Source organism: Mauremys reevesii, linkage group 6 (genome assembly GCF_016161935.1).
Source record: "Mauremys reevesii isolate NIE-2019 linkage group 6, ASM1616193v1, whole genome shotgun sequence".
Taxonomy (NCBI): domain Eukaryota; kingdom Metazoa; phylum Chordata; order Testudines; family Geoemydidae; genus Mauremys; species Mauremys reevesii.
Genome location: NC_052628.1, coordinates 29,984,398 through 30,012,397, shown reverse-complemented (window position 1 = coordinate 30,012,397; position 28,000 = coordinate 29,984,398). Strand labels below are relative to the sequence as shown.

At 39.7% G+C, this 28,000-nt stretch overlaps 1 protein-coding gene across 1 annotated transcript; it reads left to right on the top strand.

Moving 5' to 3' along the window:
• Nucleotides 1-27,999, top strand: EMB (embigin). The gene is made up of 10 exons (XM_039544876.1): nt 1-209; nt 5,880-5,969; nt 7,654-7,743; nt 10,189-10,381; nt 12,459-12,547; nt 18,196-18,323; nt 21,388-21,670; nt 22,726-22,759; nt 25,693-25,768; nt 27,060-27,999. Exons 1-9 carry the CDS (start codon nt 119-121, stop codon nt 25,748-25,750), a joined length of 1,056 nt encoding a protein of 351 aa, XP_039400810.1. The 5' UTR covers nt 1-118; the 3' UTR covers nt 25,751-25,768; nt 27,060-27,999.
• Nucleotide 28,000: the final 1 nt, after the last annotated feature.

Genomic DNA, 28,000 nt, shown 5'->3' with positions numbered 1-28,000 from the left:
CCGGCGGCCGGCGCGCACGGCGGAGTCTGGCTGGCGGGCGGGAGGCGTGACTCCGGCGCGGCAGCCGGGCACGGAAGGAGTCTCACTGCAGAGGTACTGCGGCTGCCTTGCCCGCACCATGCGCGTCTCTGGCTCCGGGCCGGGCTCCATGCGGCTGCGGCTGCTGCTCACCCTGGCTGCTCTGTGGCTGTCGGATGCTAACGAACCAGGTAAATATGAGCATCCTCCGTGTTGTTCTCCGCCCCGGCCCCCGGCAGCTGCGTCCTTCAGGGGATGTTGGAGGGCAGCTAGGCGAGCGGGTCTCCCCCCGCAAGTGGCGTCGCCAGCCGCAGCCAGTCTTGCTAGGCTAACTTCAGTCCATCCATCCCCTCCTTGGAGCATACTGGGCGTGGGGACGGCAGGGAGAAGTGCTTGCTTGGCTCGGTTAACTGCAGCCGAGCTAAGATCCTCTCCGCCCTGAAGCATCCCTAAGGCTCTGGCTTAGCTAGTGAAATTCTCCCACACGCCCCAAGAGGAAAATAATCACTTTATACGGGCACGTCAGATTTGTTTGATGCAGGGGTTGGGGGTTTTTGTTTGTTTGTTTTTGTTGTGTCCCTTCTTCAGAAGAAACTAGAGCATCAATTGGAAGACGGCCGACACTGCTTGCCTCTTTGCACTAGACTTTTTTTTTATCACCCTCCCTTCCTTCCTTCCGTGCTTGTGCAGTGACTGGAGATTTTGCTTTCTCGTTCTTAAAAACTCTTAAGAGTCAAGTAGCTTATCTACGCCACCAGGTTTTGTTGACAAAACTTAAGTCGACACCCAAAAGTCGTCAAAACAAAATTCACCAAAGGGTGTTCATACTTACTCCCTCTGTCGACATATCATGTCCACATTCGGGTCACCATCATGGACAGTGTGAGCAATGCACCGTGGGTATGTATCCCACAGTGCAGTACTGTGGGAAGGAAGAGCTGATTGCAGCACATCTTGGGATTCTCTCCCAGTTCTCCCACAGCTGCCAAGAGCAGCAGCATGAGTAGCTCTGTGAGCTCTCCATGCTGAGGAATGGCAAAGCAGCACAGCACTCTGTCCCCCTCCCCCTGCAGCAGCAGTCTGCCTACCGCTGTGTTCCTAGTGCAGGGCAGAACAGGAGCATTCCAGTGATTTGCTCTTTGTTTGTTCCCCAAAGGGAGCAGCACACAGATACTTCCTGGAGCTTTGAAAGGTACTGGCACATGCCTGCAGGGCAGCAGAGATCAAAACACTGAGCAGAGCAATCAGGGCATTGTGGGATACCGGCAGAAGCCAGTTCTTCTGTCAACTAAACAATCAGCAGTGTCTACACTGGCTCTTTGTTCACAATAAAGGGAGGGGAAAAGACAAAAGTCTCTCCTAGGGGTGAAAGTTTTTGTCACCAAAACTGGGCATTTTTCGTGACAAAAGTCCCATTGTAGTGTGTACAATCTTGCTGTTTTGTCACCAAAGGCAGTTTTGGGAGACAAAACTTGCCAGTGTAGATGAGCCCTCAGTGTGTACCAGTAGAAAGTGCAAAGTAGTTCTTGTACTGAGATGTCTGAGGAGACATAATTTGACTGCAAGTTAAGGCATCTTCCATGGCTACTAAATAGACTGTGACAAGCTCCTCTTTTTCTCGGGTGTGGGCTTACACATAGGTATATTGGATACTAAAATCCAGGGGCCAATCTAAGAGTTTAAATTTCCTATCTCACAGATGGGGGTACAATATTTTGAAAATGTCAAGTACTACAAAAGGTCTAAGAATCAGCAGTCTAATGTAGGGCTGTCAAGCGATTAAAAAAATTAATTGCAATTAATCGCGTGATTAAAAAGATTAATTGTGCGATTAATCACACTGCTAAACAATAATAGAATACCATTTAAATATTTTTGGATGTTTTCTACATTTTCAAATATATTACTGTGTACTGTGCACACTTTATATTTATTTTTGATTACAAGTATTTGCATTGTAAAAAAAACCAAATAGTATTATTCATGTCACTTAATACAAGTAATGTAGTGCAATCTCTTTATTATAAAAGTTGAACTAACAAATGTCAAATTATGTACCAAAAACCCTGCATTCCAAAATAAAACAAAGTAAAATTTTAGACCCTGCAAGTCCACTCAGTCCTAATTCTTGTTCAGCCAATCACTCAGACAAACAAGTTTGTTTACATTTTCAGAAGATAATGCTGCCCGCTTCTTGTTTACAATGTCACCTGAAAGTGAGAACAGGCATTCGCATGGCACTGTTGTAGCTGGCATCGCAAGATCTACATGTGCCAGATGCGCTAAAGATTTATATGTCCCTTCATGCTTCAACCACCATTCCAGAGGACATGCATCCATGCTGATGATGGGTTTTGCTCAATAACAATCCAAAGCAGTGCAGACCGATGCATGTTCATTTTCATTATCTGAGTCAGATGCCACCAGCAGAAGGTTGATTTTTTTTTAAGTGGTTCGGGTTCTGTAGCTTCCGCATTGGAGTGTTGTTCTTTTAAGATGCCTGAAAGCATGCTCCACACCTCGTCCCTCTCAGCTTTTGGAATGCACTTCAGATTCTTAAACCTTGGGTCGAGTGTTGTAGCTATCTTTAGAAATCTCACATTGGTGCCTTTTATGAAATCTGCAGTGAAAGTGTTCTTAAAATGAACAACGTGCTGGGTCATCATCAGAGACTGCTATAACGTGAAATATATGGCAGAATGCGGGTAAAACAAAGCAGGGGACATACATTTCTCCCCAAGTAATTCAGTCACAAATTGAATTAACACATAATTTTTTTAAGGAGCGTCATCAGCATGGAAGCATGTCCTCTGGAATGGTGGCTGACGCATGAAGGGGCATGCGACTATTTAGGATATCTGGGATGTAAATACCTTACAATGCCAGCTACAAAAGTGCCATGCAAATACCTGTTATCACTTTCTGGTGACATTGTAAATAAGTAGCTGGTAGCATTATCTCTTGCAAATGTAAACAAACTTGTTTGTCTTAGCAATTGGCTGAACAAGAAGTAGAACTGAGTGGACTTGTAGGCTCTGAAGTTTTATATTGTTTTGTTTTTGAGTGCAGTTATTTAACAAAAAAATCTACATTTGTAAGTTGCACTTTCACGACAAGAGATTGCACTACAGTACTTGCATGAGGAGAATTGAAAAATACAATTTCTTTTGTCATTTTTACAGTGCAAATATTTGTAATAAAACATAATATACACTGATTTCAATTACAACACAGAATACAATATCTATGAAAATATAGTAAAACATCCAAAATATTCAATACATTTCAATTGGTATTCTATTGGTGCGATTAAAACTGTGATTAATCGTGATTAATTTTTTTGAGTTAATTGCGTGAGTTAACCGTGATTAATCAAGAGCCTTAGTCTAATGCCAAAACTATTATTTAAGCTATTGTTGGAAAAACTCCATGTAAACTAACCATGAGAATATCAATGACAGGCTACTTTTGGCAGCTGTTGAAGATTTTATTTATTTATTTGGAGATAGTGGTATTTTAAAATTCAGCACTTAAACAATGGAGCATGAAATAGGATGCAAAGGCTATGGTCTGCACTCTGCAGGTAATTAACATGGTTCTCAGCAACTCCAGGGTCTGCTAATCTATTCTGAGGAAAGATCAGCTTGTTCACAAAGGTCTCTCTCTTGAATTAAGTGTGTCAGGGCTGGATAGATAAGTAGTGGAAGGAAAGCTCGGGTCAGTGACTTCTCTGACACAAGGCACTTTCTATCTTATTTTGGAATGCCATGTACTATAGCCAAAAATACATAGCATATATAAATGAACATTTTATTGCTGCTATTTATGGTTTATTAATTAAAAATATTATATAATCCCATCTACTAATGCATATAGATGGGGAGCGGGAGGGGAACTGATAAAAACTGAGCAGAGGCATGTAAGATGAGAACTGTCTTCACAAACCTCTCCACTGTGTTAGGGTTGTTTGAGTCAGTCTGTGCAATATGAAACTCATGTAGTTTCTTGGCGTCTTCTGTCTCACCCCCACATATTTTTCTTCAGGTTGATATGGCATGGCCTTGTGATAATTTTATTATGAAAATGCAAGAAGATAAAAAGTCCAGAAAAAGTCCTTTTCTACTAAGTCTTCTGTAAGATTTTAAATCCTACTGTGTCTTTAAGTGCATTGATATCTATACAGCAGCATGTACATGCTGTTCTTCCATGAGGATTAGAACCCTGCTGCCAGACACAATTCCAGGCAATCCTTGTGTTGATCAGAGCGGTCACCTGCAGCAGTTCTGGGCTTCCAAGTGCCACAAGAACACTTCACCTCATTTACCTGATGGATTAGTATTTTTTCCATGCCTCCTTTATTAGTTTCTGCAATGTGCAGTGATGCCCTCATGTTGTTATCCCTACTTGCTTCCACCGTGTGCTGCCAGGGTCTTTGTTTGATACAGGCAGGTAGACCTAACTCAGCCTGAGTTGTTAAAAAAAAAAAAAAAGGCAGGCCAAATCCCAAGCTTTACTAATCAGCCACCTTCCTCAAGCATGGTCTTGACACTCTAGTAAAGAGAATTGAAGCATTTGTAAAACTCTAGGGATATAGCAAATAGGGAAAAAACAAAAACAAAACCCACAGTCTGATGCTTCATTGGAGAAAGCTGTTTGGCTATGGGACAAATGTACTGATTATCTGTAAGATACAATACCTGGTGTCAACCACCATTATACACAGGCCCCTAGCTGCATTGTCCCTCAACATCATCCCTCCGATCAAATTGGTTCATTGATGACTGAGACTGGTTGAAATGTGAAGACAAAGAACTAGCACAGATGGCATCAGACAAGTCTGGTCTGAACTGGATTGTGGCACAAAGAGTTCATATGATTCTGTGCTGCAGACACCTGTGAAAAAGGTCAAAGAGATCCTTCTCAGTCTATACTGGACAACGGTGCTGTTGGTAGGAAATGGAAAGTACTTTATGGAACTGGCAAATATTCTGACTTTGCCTTCTGCCGAAGGTAGCACATAGTGTCACTCCATCTAGACACACCGCTGCTCACAGTTACTCAAAGGGCAGCAATCTTTCACATCCTGTTTTTGCTACAGTCCTGGCTGTTTAGCAAAGTCTGGTTTTTGTTTCAGTCTCAGCTATTTATAGACATGAACACATTTTGTTCTTTCTGTGCTTTTTAGTCATGAATGTAGCTAACATTTGTTTTTGGCTATTGCCTGTGTAATAATAATTTTAACTTGAGGTGAGATTATGCCATTTAGTGGAGCCATAATACCCCTTCGGGAAGGTAGAAAGCCTCCTAGAGCTCCCAGGCATGCAGAGATAGCAAGCCTACTGCAAAACTGGCAAATTCAGTCAGCCAGTGTGTGGGAGCAGCTGAAGACATGATCCTATTTCCTCTTCACCTTTCTCCACCACCGTGGGGCATCAGGCATTCCCAGGGGAAGAGTGACAGAGCAACCCCTTCCCCATCCTAAGTACACATACTGGAATTTTTCTATCCCTTATTAATAGGTGGGAGGGAGGATCATTGTGGTTTCCCTGCCTACTGTGTAACAATGTGGGGCCAGTCAGAATCTGGCCCATAGCAATTTTAATGAAGACCTCACACTACTGCTTTACCACTAATATTACACCCTGACAATTGACATGTATGTGATAAAGGAAACTGACTGAATGGAATTCTGCAAGGTAACTCTAGCTGTGCATACTGAGCCAGACAGCTGTTTGAAAGAAATTCGGTCCATATTTTTATTTAATTCATGAAAAGAACCAATTTCTAATTCAGTTATACCTGTCCCATCATTTCACCTGAAAGGAAATAAAATAGTTTTAACCCTTTTTTCTCCCCAATAGGTACAGCTATGACAACACGAGATATCAATCAGCAAACTCGAGAGAGCATTTCAGATTATACCGTAAAGGGACATGACTTGTCTACCCCTGGTAAAAAACACAAATCTTAATTGTTATACTACAGTATGTTTAAGATTATAATTCTTTTCCCCAGTTATCCCTTTTCTCAAATGGCTGTGACAGTATGATGTCAACTAAATCTTATGAAGTAAGTACCTCTCATGAATTCCATTCTTCAGAAGGGGAAACTGAGGCCCAGAATGTTTAAGTAGCTTGTCCAAGGTCATACAGCAAGTCATTGTAAGAATCAGAATTTGAACTCATGGGTGGAACCCTGGAGTTAGTGGGAGTTTCGCCTTGGCTTCAGTGGAATTAGGATTTTACCCCATATCTCTGACTTCCTGGGCCAGGCCTAATCAGGTACATCACAGTGCCTCTTAGGCAAGCTGCTCAACCGCTGTGTTTTAATTCCCCCATCTTAACACTTTTCCTTAAAAAAAAAAATTGTACTAATCTTCTTGGTCAAAGTTTTGCAAAACTCATTTATTTCAAGCCATTTTTTTTCTGAATTGCTATGATTTTGCAGAGGTTTCACGCCGACCATTCACCCAGCCTCAATTTCTAATGGCTGTGTTCACAGTCATTGACACCTCTCGGGATTGGGCTCCTATTTATTAGTGATCTGGGTGTGCAAATTTGTTAGTCTTGTTAATATTGTACAGTTTCAGTTTGTGACTTTTTAACCAGAAAATGTCTTTTTAGTTGTGCAAAATATATTTGTTGTTCAAAGCTGCAATTTTTGGTTTAGTTACTTCCCTGCTTTATTCCTGAAATACAGACAACACCTGAGAGCAAACAGCAGTATTGGATTGGAAAGAAATAGAATTGTGCTTTACAGTGGTTACTGTTTGCATGACAGCTGCTTATTTCCTCCATTAGTAAGGCTATCTAGAGCTCTGAAAAGGCAGCCTCAGAACAGCTCATTTTCTCCTGTCTAAAACCACAGGAGTTTTAACTTCTTATGTGGAAAATCTGGAATTTCCCCCCACCCTCAGTTTCCATTATAGTCCTTGCCCTTTAAGATTCTTTCTATTCCTGCAGGAAGGAAGTGTCTTTTAAACATGAATGTAGTGTTATTTAATAGGATTCACTATGCAGGGCAGGAGATTCTCTTCATGATAGGAAGAATTTTTATGGACCAGGGATAGAATCCTGACTCCATTGAAATCAATGTGAGTTTTGTCATTGATTTCAGTAGAGCCAGGATTCTACTCCAGGACTGTATGTCTAGTTGTGGTGATTCTTATTTTCACTGAAATCCCAGCTATTCATAGAGGACCCATTTCATCAAGATATTTAAGCATATGACTAACTTTAATCACTTGAGTAGTTCCAAACACTGAATGGGATAACTCACACACTTTAACTTCAGCATGTGCTTAACTGCATTGCTGAATCCAGTCCTAGTATAGCTAGATATTCCGCTTTCCATTTGTCATGATCATGGCTACAGTGTTGTAGCAAGAGCCAGCGTCCAGAAATTTAACATTTTTAAATGACATAATAATAATGATGATCTCAGAACACCACTAATTTCATACTCTGACAGTTAATAATATGGTACACGGCAAAGAGGCTGAGTGGAAATTAGTCTTCTATAAGCTCCCTGCATTTCTATTAAGATTATTAAAATAAACAGTTACAATATATCAATAACACTCTGCTGAATAATGACAGCTGTATGATAATCACTTCAACTTCTCTTTTTTGATAGGTTCACATCTCTCCACACAAGATTTTAATCAGCAGACTGAGGAGAATATATCTAATCTCACATCAGCGATGTATAGCATATCCATAGATGGTAAATGTGTTTATTCTTCACCCTGTAGCATGTTTAATGTTAGAATTATTTTTCCAGTTATTCTGTAACATTAAATGGCTGAGATAGTACAACATTATTTGCTTGTACTGCTTCATCTTTATGCCTAAAATGTATTTAAGGTAGGCATTTCTCTTATCCACAGTTTAACTAGAAACACCGGAGTAGGCAAAATCTTAAACTACACACCTTCTAGGAGAGAAGAGATTTAATAAGCTTGGCCCATTATTCATTTTTATTCCATTCTAATAGCTGTTTAAGCTGCAGAAAATCAGACTCAACATTTTATTAAAAACACAAGTTAGAGAAATAAGTATTTTGTCTTCTTTGCTAGGAATGACAAAATGTGTGTCCCATAAATCACTTTAAGGAGTGGGAAATACACTGTTCGAGTGAATCCACCTATAGAGAAGTTTAGGGCACACAGCACCTTGCAGGAGACACTCAGCATGTCACAGGAGTGGGAACTCTGGGAGGATGAAAGGAGAGCCACAGATGGATCACGTAAGGAAGAAACTTCCAGTTACCCAACTGGAAGCTATAACAAATTTGTAGCAGAAACAAAAACCCCAAGCCATCTCCAACTAGAGCAGATTAAAATAGACAGCAGTTTCTAAATGTCCAATTCTATGAGGTATTGAGCACCCTCAACTTCCATTGGGTGAAATTCATGCCTGTGCATTGGGCAAGTGCAATATTTTGAAGGCTGAACTGTGATGGAAGTGGTGCAGAGACCTTGTGCTAGACCTCCTTGTGAAGCCACTAGAGTTTAATATTTCCCTAACAGTTATCTCTATCTTTGTACATCTCTCAGTACCTTTTCCTCTACCTACTCAGATGCTATGGTGATTGGCACTATAGAAATTCCTACATCTAACACCAGAGAAGTATAATTTCCCATTCATCTGAAGTGTGGCATTTTAAAAATAATGAATCTTGAATGTCACCCATATTGTTTTAGCCTTCATGATTCATCTGATTGCAAAATTTACACTAAAATCCATTTGAAGAATCACCTTGATTCTTGATTATAAATTGATACACAAATCTGGCAGATTTAATGTTCTTATTATATTTTTGCATCTAAGAGATGTCACCAGAAATAGATAGTTATTTTTAGTAAATGGATTGTGGTTATGACTCCACTCTCCTACAGAAGAAAACACAAGACCCAGGCCTTAAACTTTAATATTCCATGATCTGGGGCTTTAACATTCCACCTGTGGAATTTTAAGCTCCTTTGATCTATAAGCCTGAAATGCCTATGTCAAAAGCATATAAAGAAAAAAATGTTTTGTGGTGAGGTCTTGTGTCCCGTGGAATGATCCTTTTCCACTTCCTGTATTGTATCTTACTTGTCTCTTAGATTCCAGTTTCTCTGATGAGCTAGTGGGGCATGCTTTATGGCTTCCTTTCAGCCACTGTTCTTCTCAGAAGGGAGTTGGGTTGTGCAATGCAGTGCAACTCCTATATGCAGGGTTTGCTCCCAGAGAACAGAACTCCATCAGACATACAGTCAGGCCAACAGCAGTTATAGCAGCAGGCCAAGAAGGAAGGTCCAAGGATGGAATGAAATGTCAACACAGGGCTTGGGGTTATGGAGTCAGAGATTAATTTATATCTTTCAGGATCAAAAGGCTTGTTATTCACATGCTTTTTCAGCCTGTAGAAAATGTCTATTTGCAGTCAAAACCTTTTTGATGATGCAAATCATTACACCCAAAAGAAACTGGTTAAAAGCCAAAAATGTGTCATTTTTACTGTTGGTATGGGAATGTTCTCACGTTGCTGCTTGCAGTATTGGTAGTTTGCCATTGGGAAAGCAACAACAGCAGCAGCAGATGGATTTAAAGATATCTTAAACAACACACAACCAGATCAAGCAACAGTAGTGTTAAGGGCCTGATTCAGCAGCATTGAATTTGGGAGTTTTGCTGTTGACTTCAGTGGACACAGAATCAATATCTAAAACTGTATGCCCAAAAGGACCTGAGGGTGGAATTTTCAAAAGCACCTGAATGTCTTAGGAATACACATACTATTGATTTTCAGTGGGATGTGTGTGCCTAAGTCACTTGGACACTTTTGAAAGTGACAACCATAGTCTCTTTTGTAACTTTAATCTCTGGTTCTATGGTCTTACTTATGCAAAGCACTCTTTTCTACATTAACACTGTCTTAAAGCATGGCTGCTTAAAATTGTGGTTCTGCCCACATTAGGCAGCATATATATGAAAGCACTGGGCCAAATTCCGCTTTAAATTATGCTGGTAAAATCCAGATTAACTCCATTGCTGTCATTTTCTGTATTTTCACCAGAGTAAATGAAACCAGAATTTGGCCTAATAATTGAAAGATATCCCAACCCACTAAAAGGAAGTAGTATGTTTCTTTTTAGATAATTTCATCTGTTTTATTCTTTGATAGGGTTTTCCAGTGCTCCAGTGGAAGAAAATGTCACATTATATAGTCCAGCTAACATTACACTCTTGTGTAACTTGACTAGAACATCCACTGATTCAGCAACTGTTGAAGTGACGTGGAAGAAGGATAATGAAAGAGTTGAAAGTAGAAATGTCACCATTAATGAAATAAAAAATGTCTGGAGTACTCAATATACGTGAGTCTTCTTTACAGTTTGCCTAGCACAACTAAAGGAATTAAATCAAATACATATATTGTTGGGTAACTATTATCAGCTTGAGCTGTATGTACAGTAATAATATCTGATGAAAAATGTTTTCCATTTTAAGGTGTGATATGTATAAAAACAGGTATGTTACAAAAGATATAGACATTAAAAAGGTCACATTGAATGAGGAACAGTACCATGACCCAAACATGGGAGCCAAGGATTATGTAAGGGGCTAGGGTCAGCTCTTCCACTTCTTCCTGTCTTGAGGTAATTCAGTCCCCTCTCCTTTCTGTCTAGTAAGCAGAGGACTCCTCCAGGCAGTGAAATCAGAAATGAGAGTAGTAGGAGGAGATGGTGCCTGGCTAGGGAGGAGGAGTTGGTTTTCTCTTCTCTCAAGTAACTAGAAAAGCCTCTATACCAGTGTTTTTCAAAAGTTCAGGTCACGACCCAGTACTGGATCATGGCATGTAAGGCACTGGGTCACCTTGTTCAGCACCCAGGGACCCTAGCGGCTTTGATCAGCACTGTCAACCAGAATGTTAAAAGTCCCATCAACGATGCTGCCCAGCTAAGGCAGGCTAGTGCCTACCCTACCTGTTCTGACACCACGCTGCACTCCGGAAGCGGCCAGCAGCAGGTCTGGCTTCTAGACTGGGAGGCCACGGGGCTCCACGCGCTGCCCCCACCTCTAGCACCGGGCCAGCCAATGGGAGATGTGTGTGTGTGTAGGGGGAGGTGGTGCCTGCGGGCGAGAGCCGCACGGAGCCTCTTTTGCACTTCCACCTAGGAGCTGGACTTGTTGATGCCGCTTCCGGGGCACCATGTAGTCCGTGGTGCCAGGACAGGCAGGAAGCCTGCCTCTGCACCCTGGCTGCGCCGCTGGCTGGGAGCCGCCAGAGGTTAGGCCGTGCCCCAAACCCTTGCCCCAGCACAGAGCCCTGCCCCCCTCCTGCACCCCACCTCCTACCCCAGTCCTGAGCCCTCAGCCCCCAAACCCAGAGCCCCTCATTCCTGGCCCCATCCCACAGCCCCCGCACCTCAGCCCTCTGCCCCAGCACTGAGCCCCTCGCACACCCCAAACTCCTCATCCCCAGCTCCGTTGGGTTATGGTCATCAACAATTTTCTTCAACTGGGTTCCTAGAAAAAAAGTTTGAAAACCACTGCTCTATACTACCTGTTAGCCTCTCTCTTCTAAACCACCTGTATTCATTACCACAGGAAGAAGGGATGGAGGTGCTCTTTGCCCTTCTCTTTCCCCCACTCCATCCACTGCGCTAACTCCTCCTCCATATATTACATGGTGGATATATTTTGGGGGGAAATATTGAAATCTGTTTAATCTTCTAAAAGGAAGTTTGATCAGGTATTTCAAAAGTTTCCAGAGAAGAAGACTCTAGAGCCACCATTTTTATAATATTACAAATTCTCCAGTGTGGTAGAAATTGGGATAGGGAATATCAGGGTTGTGCACATACACAGCTCCCCGTTGCTGCACATGTGCATGCACAGTCTACATGTGTGTCTTCCATACTGCCTGTGACAGAGCCAATTGGCAGTCCAGTACTTGTTCTACTTCCAGACAATGGGATGACATCCCCTTAAAAATTATTCTGTACGGTGATCTGCAGCTGCAAGATCCATAGGCTTCATGATGACTCATAGACATTAAGGCCAGCAGGAACTCATATAGTCTGACATCCTGCATAACACAGGCCATAGGTTTCACTCAGTAAACTTGCATGTAACCCAGTAACTTGTGGTTGAACTAGAGCATATCATTTAGAAAGACATCCAATCTTGAGTGTGTGTCTATGTGTGTGTATTTGTGAAACAGAGAAAGAGTACAATGTTTGTGCATATACACCTAGGCGTACATTTTCGAATTTTTATATTTCATAGAGTTTATTTATTCTCTTTCTGTCAGACTGCATGAAACCTGAACCCCACACTTTTAGCAACTTGTATTTCATGTTCCAGTACTAATCTTTGCTGGTTTCCTTTTTTTCTATAAGTGTCTGGTATCTAAAATGTGAGGCATTAATTATTTTGCTTTTGTTTTAGGCTGAAGATCAGAGATAGAAACCAAATGGGAAATTACACTTGTGTTTTTAAAAGTGACCAAGAAGTTCAAGCCACATTTCATTTACAAGGCAAGTTGTATTAACTTTTTCACTTGAAAATCATATAAACATTCATAGATTATAAGTCAAGAACAGACCATTGTGAACATCTACTCTGACCTCCTATATAACACATTGAACTCTTGTAATCATAGTTGGTAACTATTAATGATTAGCCATTCAAGCTGAAAACAGTTATTATTTCATTATGGTTAAAACTGCAGCAGTAGTAGCTAAGCCACTTAAGCTAAGTGAGAATCTTGAGTAATTATCCATGCTAGCCCTTCCTAAGATATGAAATGAAGAGTTTTGAACAAAGGCTAATCTTTTATTTAACAATGGATTAAATTAGTTCCTTCCTTTTAGTTGCTTCCTTTACATGAAAAACGCTAAAATTCTGAAGTGCCCAGCTTGAGGCATCTTAAAGTGGTCTGATTTTCAGAGTGGCGGTTCGTTACTCTTAGAAAATTCAGACCTCTTAATGGTGTCTCAATTTAGACATTGAAAAAGTGAGGCAACCAAATCACTAGTCACTTTTGAAAATTTAAACCTTAAAACTTAATTGACTTTAATAGGAAAATCACTAGGGACTGGTACAGTTGAGACAGTTAAATTCAGATTTGGATGAATATTGGCAATTTCAGATTCAAATAAGCATTTGTGAATTTAGAAAGAATATATATATATATATATATATATATATACACATATACAGTAACTCCTCACTTCAAGTCACCCTGGTTAACGTTGTTTCGTTTTTACGTTGCTGATCAATTAGAGAATGTGCTCATTTAAAGTTGCACAATGCTCCTTTATAATGTTGTTTAGCAGCTGCCTGCTTTGTCCACTGCTTGCAGGAAGAGCAGCCCGTTGGAGCTAGCTGGTAGGGGCTTGGAACCAGGGTGGACCAGCAGCCCTGCTATCAGCTCCCCGCTCCCCTAAGTTCCCTGTGGGGCAGCTGCCCAGCAGGCTATCAATTGTCGGCAGTTCAGCTGTCCCTCCCCCCACTGCCATGTGCTGGTCCTTCCCTCTGCCTTGGAGCTGCTCCCGGGAGCCTCCTGCTTGCTGTGCAGTGGGAGGATGGGGAAAAAGGAGGGCTAATGTCAGGGTATCTCCCTCCCCCCTGCTTACTCCTTCTCCATATAGAGAGGGTGGGGACACAACAGGGCTCAGGATGGAGGGAGCTTGCTGGCCGTAGCTGCTGTCTCAACTTGCTGATTTACTTTAAAAGGCAATGTAGAGTGGTGTGTATCTCTGTCTCTGTCTGCCATGCTGTCTCCACTCCCTCCATTCGTGCTGCCTTGTAGAGTGTGAGGCTACATTAACAACAATGTGTTAACCCTTGAGAGCTCAGCCGAGTGCTAGTTCACCATTTAGCAGTAAGGCATTCCCTGGGAAATATCCCACCCTCGTCAACCCTCTGACTCCACCACCTCAACCAACCTACACAATCATCATTGCTGTGTACAGTATTAAATTGTTTGTTTAAAACTTATACTGTGTGTATAAGAGAGTATAAGTGTATATGTAATATATTTTTTTGTCTGGTGAAAAAAATTTCCCTGGAACCTAACCCCCACTATTTACATTTATTCTTTTGGGGAAATTGGATTTGCTTAACATCATTTCGCTTAAAGTCACATTTTTCAGGAACATAACTACAACGTTAAGCGAGGAATTACTGTAGACCACATTAGTGTGTCCATTAAATATATGAATTTTGGAACATGTTAGAAATTTTAGGATGTACCCTAAGTACTGGCAGATGAAATTCAGTTGACTGAGAAACAGGTACAATGAAAGGACTGTAAAATTTTGTGAAATTTAATCCAAAAGACATTTTCCCCTTGCTAACTTTTGGAGCAATTAAAATGAAAAGAGATGCTCAGATAAGGAAATGTAAAGTGCTCTTGAGGAGCAATGGTAAGCTCCCCTCACCACCCAAAACCAATAAGCAAGCAAGCAAACAAAGCATGTAGCACTCACTGGTTTGTTAAGAAAACCAGTGGAGCCAGTATGCAGTACTGGGTAGAACTCTGCTTGGAGACATTCTTTAAAATAAAAAAAATAAACCATACAGAACTTGCACTCAGTGGGACCAGAAACCAGCACAGCTCCATGGAAGTCAGTGGAACTCTGCTAATTTACATCAGCTAGTACCTGGCCACACTGAAAAAAGATGAAACTTTATCCCTTACACTGCAATCTTTCATAGAAGCATGACATCTGCTTTCAAACCTCCAACCACTAGAGAGCAAGACTGCTACAGTGCAATTACTTCTGGGTTGATAAAAAAGAAAGAAGTATAGTGTTTTATTCAAACTCTCTTTTGTCATCTGAAATGGCAATATATTTTTACTTACGAGCATCTGAATAAGATTTAGCTGAGTGCCTATTCTAGTGTGTATTTTAAATAGGCCAAAGGAACTCTGATTCTTCTGAAAGTATAAAATAGCTACTGCGAAAAGTTAATCAGAGAAGTCACCTCTGACAAAACATGATGAATAGGGACTGGTTGATTTACCACCATAAGATGGGAGAATTGCTTCAGAATGGTCAAGAGCTGCCATTTTTGATGCCATAATAGCTGCTGACTGGACATCCTCTCAGATTGATGTCAGTGTGCAGGAAATGGGGAAAGAGTGAGATCTGAATTTTCCAGTTGCTAATGTGGTGAGAATAATTTCCAAGCCATAAGCAATGACTGATATGCTAGTACATCTGATTGCTAAACACTGTGGTTTAAAGTCAACACGACTATAATTAACTCCATGATTACAAACAAGGGATGAATTTAGCACTAACAGCACTTATGCTTGAATGCTAGAATTCTGTGAAAAAGACCTGGGGTGAAATCCTAGTCCCAGTGAAGTCAATGACAAAACTTCCATTGACTTTACTGGAGCCATTTCACCCATGGTGCCTACAAGAAACAACAGGAATGTAAGAGAAGCTCATAGAAAGAGATTATAGAGGGCACAGGAGCTAACACACACAGCGTGCTCTAATGTATTCATTAATATTAAATGTCCACACAACACATATAAATATGCACAATAAGCAAGAAGATATAGGAGCATCAGGATCCTGGGCAAACGTAGGCAGGACTAGTTTTGGGAACTTGGGATCCAGGAACTGAAGCTAGGTGTCAGAGCCAGTATTGGGGTCAAGAGTGAAGCTGAAGGTCAAGCCAGAGTCAGAGTGAGGAGTCAGTCAAGGATCAGAGCCAGACTCAGGAATCAGGACAAGGATCAGTACCAGGTATTGGGGTCTGTGTTGGGATTCCAGGGGTCAGTCTGGAGTCAGAGTACAAGTCAGAGCCATGGTCACTACTAGGAGTTCAGCAGCAGGGCAGTCATGACAGCCAGCTCAGGATCCACACTGTAATTTGAACATTTCTTGGTACACTCTGTGGGCTTATATAGGATCAAAGAGCCAATCGGGGATCACTAAGACCACTGTCAGTCAGATCACGCAAGATGAAATGTCCTGTGTGGTTCTACCTCTGCGGATTGTGGGTCACAAGGAGGAGCTATCTTATATCTGCCACTGGTGGTAACTTGGGGCTGTTGGTTAGCGGGTTCCTGTCCAGGCCTCAGTTTAAATCCTGCTCTTTCTTAAAAGGAGAGGTTTATTTTTCAGTTGTAACTGTTCATCCTTATTTAGGGCTATATTGTGGTTCCCCAGTTACTCAGGAAAGGGAGCAATCTAGGATTTTAAGCAATGCAGCATTCTAACCCTAGTGCAAGTAGAGGTGGGCAAAGTCATTGCCTACTCATCACCCCTTCTGCCTCCAAAGTGCTGCTAAGGTGGAGCAATTTGGTAACAGTCACTGCATTTCCCTGAGCTGTAATTCTGTGTGGCCTTTAAGAAGACCATGCAAAAGCCAGGGCGAAGACTCCATACTCCCTTCCCTGCATGAATTATGTGTATGGCTTCCCTGATGTATAGTGTTAGTCACATAAACTGCCAGTGGGAGCTGTACTTGTAATACCTAGGACCATGTTCTGCCATTGCATGCTAAAATCTTTTTTCATTCCGTAAAAATCCTCTGGAAGAATAAAAGGGTTTTCAGATTTTTTTTTACTCAAATTTGCCTTCTTTATTATTTGTGACAGTTCTTTTGCTTCTCTGACCTTTTTGTTTTGTTTTTGCCCTCTTCCCCCAAATTGCACAGGATTGGCAACAATTTTTACTGATACTGTCCCTCTTTACTAAAACGGGCTAATGATTAAAGTTACTCTGACTTTAAAGGCCCTTTTTAAAGATATAATGAGTAAAATATGGAATGATGGTACACAGTGACAGCTGGATTGATGTACATTTGTAATGTGTGTAACAACTAAGCTTCTAGTAGTAAGGCTCATCTAGAGTTGAGCAAGTGGTGAGAAACGTTCTTGAATATTCACTTGAATTTTTTATGAATTCTCTTCAGTCACATTTGCACACTTTTCTGCAATCAGAGAGTATGCAAGCAATCACATTTTACTAGCATGAATGCTCCTGGAAAGTGAATTTGAAGACTGCAAGCTTGTATACTCACAGAAAATGAATATTAAATTTATTTATTTAAATTCACAACAGAAAATATATAGAATTTACACTTATCCTATTAAAGAAGAGAAAAAAAATTACTTGAGGCAAATCTTCAGCTGGTATAAATGATCATAGCTCCATTGAAGGCATGGATCTGACCTGCTATGTCTTGTGTGATGACTTAGCATCACTAAACACGTCGTCTCATATTCCAAATAGCAAAACAAAGTGAGTGAAATGTAAGAAATAAAAATACATTTGAGAAAATCATGATCTGCTAGTAGATATTTCAAGAACAGAAAAAAAGAAGTGACATTCATCAGATAAATTATCTGTCATGGTTTATTTCCTCAGCTCTAATTATATCAGTGGGGTGCAGCAATATGTTCAACAGAGGATCTGGGCTTCTGGGAAGGCTTTAGGTCATCTAGAATGATGATAAAATTACAGCACAAGTAATTCCAAATTAATATCTTATACGTTGTTTGTTGTGGCCCAATACTGTATCTTGCAGGATTGGGCTGGCACTTCACTTGGCATCTACACCTAGTAGTCAGTGTTTGAAAGTATGACATTTCCATCACCCCTTCATTTTTTTCAATCAAGACGAAGTGAAAACTGTTCTGCAGCAATATTTCTCAGCACACAAAACTGACCAAATACTATTATTTTATATTATTATAGTCTGAAAAGAAGTCTTGCAGTTTTGGAAATTGAATGGATTTTTATGCTTAGCTTATGTATTCATATAGATTGTAACAGAATCTGAACCATGGATTGCTCACAGCCGGGTAAGCGGGTGGGAGGGTGGAAATACCACAAGTCAGTTAATATTTTAGCTTTTAAAAGTTACTTTTTGATAGCTACTTCACTGATGTCAAATCCTGCAACTGCTCTGCAAGCAGAATTCCCATAGATATAAATGAAAATTCTGTATGTGGAACACCAACTAGAAGTAACCTTTACATAGTTCACACATTAGAAGCCATATGCTATACAACAGTTTGCAAATTAATTGAGGATATGAAAAGAGAATGGACTTGCTACTAATAAATTCTTAAAAATTAAAAGCCTTAATGTGATATATATTTCAGTTAAAACCCTTAGAGCTAACTTAGTAAATTTTCTCTATTTATTCTTAGTACCTCAGATTGATGGAAAAGAGCATCACATAGTCAGTTATGTAGGAGATTCTGTTGTCCTGGTATGTAAAAGTCTCAAATATATTCCCATCAACTGGATCTGGTACATGAGTAATGGAAGTGACCAGGTAAGATTTCCCTTCATTGGGCACGCAAAACAGTGAAACAACTGATTGCAAGCACATTGTCCTTTTGCAGAGTATAATTAATTCATTCTTCATAGACCTATAGCAGCTTTCACAAATCCTACCTTATTCTTTAGATAGAGTTGATATGAATTCACCCACACGATAAAACTATAATCTATCAGTATAGGTCATCATAGATATCTTTACCGAGGACCTGCACCATATGATTACAATCTAATGGACTCAAAACAAATCAGATGGGTGGGCCCAATCCTGAGGTGTTCACTTTATCCACATTCAGTCAAAACTTTTGTTGATTCCTGTGGGAGCTTTTTCTGAATAAGAACCAAGAGACATACTGTCCTCCATAAGGAAAAATATGTATTAGCTCACAATTCAACTTACAATTTCCTCCTAATCATCCTGTTGTGGGACCTCGTTAGCCATCTCTCTTAATCCTCAGGAGTCCAGAGGGCAGGCATTTTGTATGGAGTCCAATGACTTCACAGTATTCCCAGTGTCTCCACAATATACCCTTTGTTCCCTTTTTGTTCATGCAACATGGCTCCTCTTCAGAACCCATGTAGAGATGGTCTTCCACCTTGTTGCTATCTAAAAGAATCTCTCAGATTTTTTGCAACACAGAGGGGAAGGAAGCACAAGGTAATGCCGAGAGCAAAATCATTATCTTATGCTGCTGTTTCACCACTGGTGTGAGGAATGATGTCCTGGAAGACATCTGTGCCTATTTGCCTAAGCTATCCACAACTCTGGAATCCCAGCCCCATGGAAAGATCACTGCTTCTACATTTCCACACCATCCATCCTTCCCCTGCAGCATCCGTCTTATTATAGGGGAGCCCAGGGTAGTGAATAAGGACTACTACAGTACATTTAGGTCAGATATTTAATTTTTCAGTGGAGACCAGTAGCTTGGAAAACTCTTTATAGGAAAGACAGGAGGCTTTGTTTGTTGAACAAAGCTTAACTAAAATGCAGTATAAGTTATCTTGATTTTTATCCATTTGGGATGACTAAAACAAAAGAAGGTAAGAGGTCTGCCCAACTGTATACAGTAATTTAGAAGTACAGCCTTGATTAGAACCCAAATCCATATGACAACCTTGCTCTAATTTCTAGTCCAACACAGGCACATTAACCCTTACAACTATAATGTTTCTTAGTCATTTATACCAAGTCTCACCCTAACAATAACTAGGACTGGTTACATTTTTCATTTTTGCCAACTTTTCGCTTTGATGAATGATGTTATTTGTTATTTGATGAATGGAGATGTTATTTAAGTGGCCATCACACTCTCCCAATTCCCATTATTTATAAATACTTGAAATTCACATGTTTACACCAGTGTAGCTCCACTGACTTCAGTGGAGATAAGACAATTTACATCAGCTGAAGATCTGGCCCAAAGTTTCAACATCAAAGAAACGGTGCCAGTAAGTGGGAAAATGCAAAGGACAGCAACAAATGAAGTGGAAGTAATAGAAACAAAACAAAAATGTTGGTCATATTTGGAAAATAATGTATATTCTGAGACCAAGTCCTGAAGGTGCTGAGCACCTCCAACTCCTATTTTAGTCAATAGACCTGATCGTACATCAGGGAAGTCAAAAGCAAAACTCCCATAGAGTCCAGCAAGTGCCAGAAGATCAGGCTCAAGGGATGCGGCAAGTATTCAACGCTTCCCAGGTTTTATCCCTGAATATATGTAGCTTATCTGCAGCTGTACCACCTCAGGCAATATTATTGTCAGATCACATAAACCAAGCAGGGTTGGGCCAGATTAATAATCTCCAGGGAAAAAACAAATGCTGGTAGAATCAGTGTTGGTAATTCACTAGGCTGAATTCTACCTTCAGTGGCATTTTAGCCAGGCAGACTGATGATCCAATAAGAATTTAATCAGGAATGAGCACTGGGTCTGCCAAAAGTGCCAAGATGTTACATCTCATCTAGAAGTGAGCACCTCTAGCAGCACACTGAGCAATTAATTCACTGATGACTTTGAAGGTACAATTCAGCCTAGTCTACACTAGGAATTTACATTGGTATAGATAGCTATGTCCACACCTCTGGAGACGTAGCTATAATGACCTAGCCCCCAGTGTAGACAGTGCTAGGTCGACAGAAGGATTCTTCCATTGACCTAGATACTGCCTCTCAGGAATGTGGATTATCTATTCCAATGGGAGAATCCCTCTCATTGGTGTGAGTAATGTCTATACTGAAGACCTGCACCAACACAGCTGTGCCATTTTAAGTGTAGACAAGCCCTGATATTTGTAGCAATTTTGTTTTCCTTGGAGTTGCCTAGCTAAAATTCCTCTTATTTGAACTAAATAAGGTATTCTTTCTTCACCTGTGCTATTATGTATTGAACTGAACAGTTGTGTACTGTGTGGACATAGCTTGTAATTAGTCTGTAAAGCAGGGATGTCAAACTTACCTTGGAAGAAAGGGAAGAATTCTTTGTTTAATTATGATATGTGAGCTGGGATATAAATTCAGGCCTATACGCGCCACACAGTGCCAAGTGAAATGCCCACTGGTATCACTTTATGATTTGCACATATATCTAGAGGAGCATATGATCTTTATGCAGTAACTAAATGTTCACTTACTATTATTTAGTGCCTTTTCTTGAATTGATCATACGCTGTGAAGCCCACCACTGTTAGTTCCCCTTTGTTTCTCATCCTTCCCCATCCTTCTTTCTCCATTTCTCTCTCTCCCTTGTCTTTGTGAGTCTCCTCTGTTCTTTTCTCTGTATTTCCTGCCCTGCAGCAACTCCCAGTTCCAGTGCAGTGGAGTTCACACTATCCCTTGCCCCACTCCATCTACTATGTAAAGTGTATTTACTTGGATAAAACATTTGGAATGGATACATTTTGATAAAATGTGCTACATATGCAACACCATTTAATGTTATAACTAATGTTACCTGTTGTAAATACAGGGATTTTCCACTTTCAAAATATAAAGGATTTTATTAAACATTTTTGACATTGCAATCATATAATTTCTAAATGTCTTTTTATATTAGGTTGCTGTTAATGATTCTTTGATGCCAGATAAGTATATAGTTGATGAAAAATATGCCAACATAACGAAACTCAAGATTCTGAACATCTCAGAGAAAGATGATACATCATACTGGTGCCAAGCTGTATTTAAACTAGGAGAGAGCAAAGGAAAAGTATCCCTTAAAGTTCTCACCTATATGACACCACTCAAACCATTTCTTGCAATAGCTGCTGAAGTAATTATTTTAGTAGCTATTGTTTTCCTGTATGAGATGTACTCCAAAAAGAAACAGATGCATGCAGGTATGATCTCTTTGTTTTTTTAAATAACACTTTGCACTTTTTACTACTATAATATGTTAGATATAGTGGCATACTCTACACACCATTTCAATTTAAATTATAGTCAAGGACAAAATGTGGCTCCTAATTCTCCATGATAGTTGTCTATATATTTTTCTCTAAATGAAAATATCTTCTTTTGAGTATTAATCATTATTTAAGTTTTAATTTCCTAATATTTAGGGTCAAATTCATGTCCTAAATGCTTTTAAAAGGGACACAAGTGCCTATGTAGGGTCTAATCCAACCTTACTCACACAAGTAAAATTAGCAGATAAGGACTTCAAGGATTGATTTTAAATGCTCCCAGAACAGTGGGTGCACAAACCCGCACAAGCACTGATGGAGATTACTCATGTCAAGAATATCATAGTGGAGAGGGGGAGGGTAGCCGTGTATTAAAACAAAATGAATTGATCACAGCCCCTGAGCCCAAATATCCCTTTCAAATATCCATTTTGTGATATGAGCTGGGACAGACCTGTAGTGTGATCTCAGTGGATTTTGGAAGAGGATGCTAAAGTTGCATGCCAGAGTTTAGTGGTGCCTTTTCAGGCATTTGCCAGTGCATAACCTGAGGGCTGAATTTATCCCAAGGGTCTGAAATGTTAAAAGCACGTATATGTGACTCAAACTGTCATGTGTTCACGACAACTGATGGGATATAACTTAAATGTCATTTCTCTACAGAGAAAAAGCTCAATGCTCAGTTTTATAAACTGTTGGAGAGTCCCCAAACTTTCCTAAAATGAGAAGTTTGTGGGAAATACAACAGCTTAATCTTAGACAGGCTGCAGAAAGGTATTTTGAATAAAAGGGAGCATAGTAAAATTGTACTTCAGATGTATATTCTGTATGCCGATTAGTACAGAATTTCCTTGTTTACTGTTTTACTGATTCTTTTATATGTTAGACAATTAATTCATTATAAAATGAAGTGAAATGGTTTTCAGTGTCAAATAACTTCTTAACAGTAAACACAATATAATAACCATACAGTTTTCTTTGTCCCACAGAAGATGAAAAAGAATTTGAACAAATTGAGCAACTGTAAGTAGTGACTATTATTTTTACAATACTTAGACTGTACTAACATTTAATGGAATATTAAACAGCTTTGACACTAGGTAACTCAGAGTCAAGAACAATACACTGCTCTTAACATATGACATTGTAAGGTATAAGTATGAATGCCGTGGGTGTTTTAATTTATTGTTTGTCACAGAATCGAACAGGTAGAATGGCCTGATACTGTTCCCATCAAAGACCATAACTTATTCAGGATGAGAGAGATAACTCAGATAGAAAACGCTTCCAGAATGTTTCCACCCATTCACTTGTGCTGTGTTTCTAGTTTAGTCTGCATTATGGGGCACACAAGGCTTCCTCTTCTGTATATAGTACATGAAAGACCCTTCATACAGTAAACTGGTGTGGGTAGGTTATGTGGTGGGGGGATAGGGTGGTGATAATTTGGGGAGCTTTTATTGGGAGTTAGGATCACCATGCCACCATGGTAGTGGATTTTTGGGGAAGGTCCTGGGCAGGACCTGTAGATATGAAGCTACTTCGATGCACTACCCATTTTCCCATCCATGTGGTGTAGCAGAATACACCAGCCACAAGAAGTACTGCAACACTGTGGCTGAAGAAGCAGGTGGGAGGCAGCTCTGCTGCTGCTCTGTAGCTTATGGGTGAATTCCTTCCCCCTAGAGGCTTATGGAACTCTGGATGCACAGTAAAGACACACTTTAGCCTTCTTTGATATCCATGCTTATACCAGGATTAATGTACTAATTTATTGAAATCAACTATAATTACCTTACAAAGCACAATCACTTCCCCCTATACTCCTCCACTGGCTTCCCATTCATTTAAAGATCCTATTCAAAAGTACCCCTCCTTCCATGGAGTTGCTCTAGGCTCTCATGAACTTTGTTTTTCTCTGCTCCCCTCCTCGCTCCTTCCATTCAGCAAGAGCTTGGTCTCCTCTTTGTTCTTCTGTATGATGTCCACACTGCTGATGCAAGCGCCTTTTCTTCTACCACTCCTACCATCTGGAGAAGTCTACTGCTATCCCTCTCCCACTCATTTCCAAAGCCAGCTAAAAATATAGTATTTTCTCCCTTGATTATCTCTCTTAGTTCCTCTTTAGCACTGCTGTTATTTATTTAACTCTGTAATTATGTTTATTATGCTGGAAAGTGTTTTGGGATACAGTGGGTATGTCTTATGTTAATGACTGAGTAGCTGTCTTACTTTGCCATGTCTTCGCATTTCCGTACTTTCATCACAAACAATCTGACAGAAACCGGGATTTACTGTTTTAAAAAGAGAACAAAATAAGTTCTTACTCATGGTATATAAAATGCACATTATTTTCACTGGAAAGCTTGCAAAGTCTCCTTTTAAGCCATTTGATCTTTATTTAATACATTATTTACCTACGAGGCTGGAGTTCTGTCCTACTGGATAAATACAGTTAGGGAGTTTTTATAGTGTGTACTGTTTGTGTGATTGCTAAAGCTCTCTGGTATCAAATTAAATAGCTATATATTAGTAGCTGTTTAAAGCACAGAGTTATGTACCAGATGGCCTGGAATGTTTCCTTTGGAGCCATTCCATCGAATTCTAACTTTTTGTGATGTGTGTTGCTGTCCTGAATCCCTATGGTTGGTGACATAAATAATAGTTTCATCAAAAAAGTGTATTGCCAGGGGGACTGGGTGGTTCAGGAGTAAGTAATGGGAGCAATCAAACTTTTCATGTCTACACTAGTTAAATCTAGCCCAGGTCCGAGTTGACCAACAGCAGTTACTATCTAATAGCTGTAGGCATTGTAAGGAGAGACTACATGAAATGAAATGATAGTTTTAGTCCTTTTCCTACTGGACAAGTGTCCATCACACAAAAACCACGTTAACAATTGGTGCTAATTTGCCCCTTTTTAGCACAATCATCAGAGAGAGGCTAAGGATTGAATGCTATGGAGACTAAACTACTCTCTCTCGCCCTTAGGTGGTCCCTCCAAATGGGTTGGGCACATTGGAAATCATATATTTTCATTGCCTGTAGTGTAACTATGTATTTAACAGATAGGACTGGATTCCAGGACTGCCTCTTTGACATTCTTCATAAGGACAGATTTCACTCCCAACTTAAAAAAAATGAGGGATTTTAAAAATCCTTTAGAAAAATAGCCACTGAGCAGATTCAGTCCTGTAGCTAGACAAAAGCCTTCTTGATTATCCAGAGTAACAACTGAAGGATTGGGCCCTATGTTATTAATATTTAAAAGTTTAACATTTTGGTCCTTTTTACCCAAAATACCAAAAACTGATGAAACAGTGTATATTATGGTTCCTCAGTTTTTGGTATTTGGAATCATACTATACACTGTTTCATCAGTTGTTGGTGAACTGATGAACCATGCTGAACACTTGCAAAATAATTTAATAATAATAAAATCAGCATCTTTCTTATGTTTTGTTTATAGAAGTGTAATTTTAAATGTGTTTTTATTATACCTCAACTTGGGAACAACACCCTATATCCTGATTTTCAGCACAAAATGAATTTATACTACTGAGTTGTTGTAGTAGGAACACTAGCACAACCTATTATAAAAACATTACTGTCAATTTTTCACTGTAATAATCCTTTCCTAGGGTTTTATGGTTTCAGGAAATGACTTAGTTGAATGCAGAAAGCACTGGATGGTTAGGCTAGTCACTACCTGATTGATAAAGGTCTCTGAATAGGTTATTTTGCTATAATAATATTTTATGTAAAATACATATTTGTTCTTTTCCTTTTTCTCATGCCTTCAAGTAACATCACAGTGGAAAAATTTAAAATGCTTTTAGTGCATGCTAGGTAATCAGATCATTGGATTGGGATGAACACTATGATTTTTATTGTACAGTCTATGCATTTTAAAAGCTTATTTTGGGTTTTGGATTTAAACCTGTTTCTTTCTTCAGTAAATCAGAAGATAACAATGGTGTAGAAAATAGCACCACCAGGCACCGAAAAGTTTAAGTCAGTTCCTAAAGGAAGGTAAGTAAAAGAGAAGACATATTAGAGATTTACTAGGCTCTTTATGAGCAGAATATTTCAAAAGACAAAAAAAAATCTTTCTACTGTTCTTATCTAGCACATTTTCAATATACATTATGTGGGAGTGGCACAGAACTGGAACAAATAATATGTACAACTCATTCTTGACTGAAGGGCCCTTAGCATTTAACTCAGAAATCAAGTTCAGTGCTGTTTTCAGAGCTCTATTTTAATTCATTTTTATTATCTTTCTCATTACCATCATGATTACTTTACTACATTTACATAGCACTTTTTAAAAAAGGGGGCCCAAACATGAAAAACCCTAATAATTTGCATATCAAACCTTAAATATGCCAATAGTCCCATTAAAGTTAGTGTGACTGCTCACTTGTATAAGGACTACTCATATAACTAAGTTTGCAGGATTAGGCCCCAAAACAATAGGAGTAGATAGCACAGAGAGGGTAGGGAGTGAAGGAGTCCAGGATAGTGGGAAGGGCAGAGTTAAAAATAGATTACATGTCATTAGCAAAAAGGAGCAAAGACAGGGAGGGAGATAGAGGACCATGAGCAACAGGGAAGAGAGAGAAGTAACAAATTGGTCATTTTGAAAGAAGTGAGTGACAGAAGGGGTAGACAAGGAGAGTGAGTAATGCTGAAGGAGCGCAAGTGGTGGTGGTGAGAAAGAGAGGAAATTCAGAGACAGGTTTGAGCTCCCTGATTCTTTGCCCCAGTCACAGTCCTGGCACAGACTACTTTAACTTGTGCCAACAGGCAATCTTTCCCAATGGGTTGTCTGCCAGCTGAGGACAATAGTGCACTTAGCCACTCCTCCTACTCGTCCCTCCTGGCACCTGGTGTGTCTTCTGTGACATGGGAGATTGGCATTCAAGGTGGCTCCCCTGGCTTTACATTCACTGGCTCTTCCCCCATAACTAAGGATTTGTAGAACGCTTCCACCCCCTTTGCATTTGAGGACTGGGAAGTGAGTCCCACATGAAGAGAGTGACCAGATCAGAATGAGATTAAAGGTACAATTTTCAAAAGTGCCTAACCGATTTAGGATCCTAAGTCCCCCACTGACTTTCAATGAAACATAGGCTCCTAACAGCCTTGGAAATAGGACTTAGGCACTTTTAAATGTTTTTTTACCCCAAATCCAACCCTGAGTCAGAATGAAGTTGGAGATCAAATAAAGAAATTAGAGAATGTAAACAGTAGGCATAAAACAATTGATAGAATGCATCTGTGTCAATAAGCAATAATATGTATGTTCTGTTTAATTCAGGAGATTTTAAACCAACAACAAGGAAATATCATTTGACCATCACAAAACCACAGGAAGATGTACATGACTATGCGTTTCAAATATCTACAATGCTTCTAATTAGAGCTCATTAGACTTGTAACAAAAATAATGAAGATCTCCTATTCTGCTTTTAAAATATAATCATGAAACTGCCTCTTTGTCAAATAGTTATTCTATAAAGACTATACTGTATCCAGACATTATACATATGTACTCTCAAATATCTGTTGTTGTGTTTGTGTCTCCTTACTGGTAAAAGTCAATCTTTATGCTACTGAGACTTCCTGGCCTCAGTCCAATTGGTTAAGAAGATTAACCTGTATAATGTTTGCTTCCCTACATTGGGCCTGATCCTGCATTCATAGATCATCCAACACTCTTAGTGACTTCACAGAGTGAGCAGATGATGCAAGATCAGGACCACTATAAGCTGACAGTAAATGTTACAATGTAAGTTCAGATTCACAACATCTTAGAGAAAATATCTTTTACTGGTAGACAGAGCAAATACAACGTACAAAAGCCATTTTTTACACCAAAGGAATACTCAAAGGGGAATCTTTATCATATTTTTCTAACAATATTAAGGGTTTTATAATTTCCTATGAAGATTCTTAAACCCAAATTTAGTTAGCATCATTTGCAATTAGGAAGAAATTGATGGTGAACTCTGGAAATTTAAGATGATACACATTGCCTTAAGATTTCCTGTCCTAACACAGAGCCATTTTTTGTACAAAAATGTGACATTTTGTACTTTATAAACTACCAAACAAATGAATAAATACGCTTGACATTAAAAGGTCCTAGCATTGATTTATATATCAAGAGACTGCCCACCCTTACTAGGCATCCTCATGTTTTGACAAAATATCATCACGTGTAATGAGTTCAGTTCTGCTCTGTCTTTATTAGAAGAC

Coding starts and splice junctions, on each gene's coding strand:
- EMB (XM_039544876.1), top strand. CDS start 119: ATGCGCGTCTCTGGCTCCGGGCCGGGCTCCATGCGGCTGCGGCTGCTG. Junction 5,970..7,653: donor ACATGACTTGTCTACCCCTG/GTAAAAAACACA, acceptor CTTTTTTGATAG/GTTCACATCTCTCCACACAA. Junction 7,744..10,188: donor GTATAGCATATCCATAGATG/GTAAATGTGTTT, acceptor ATTCTTTGATAG/GGTTTTCCAGTGCTCCAGTG.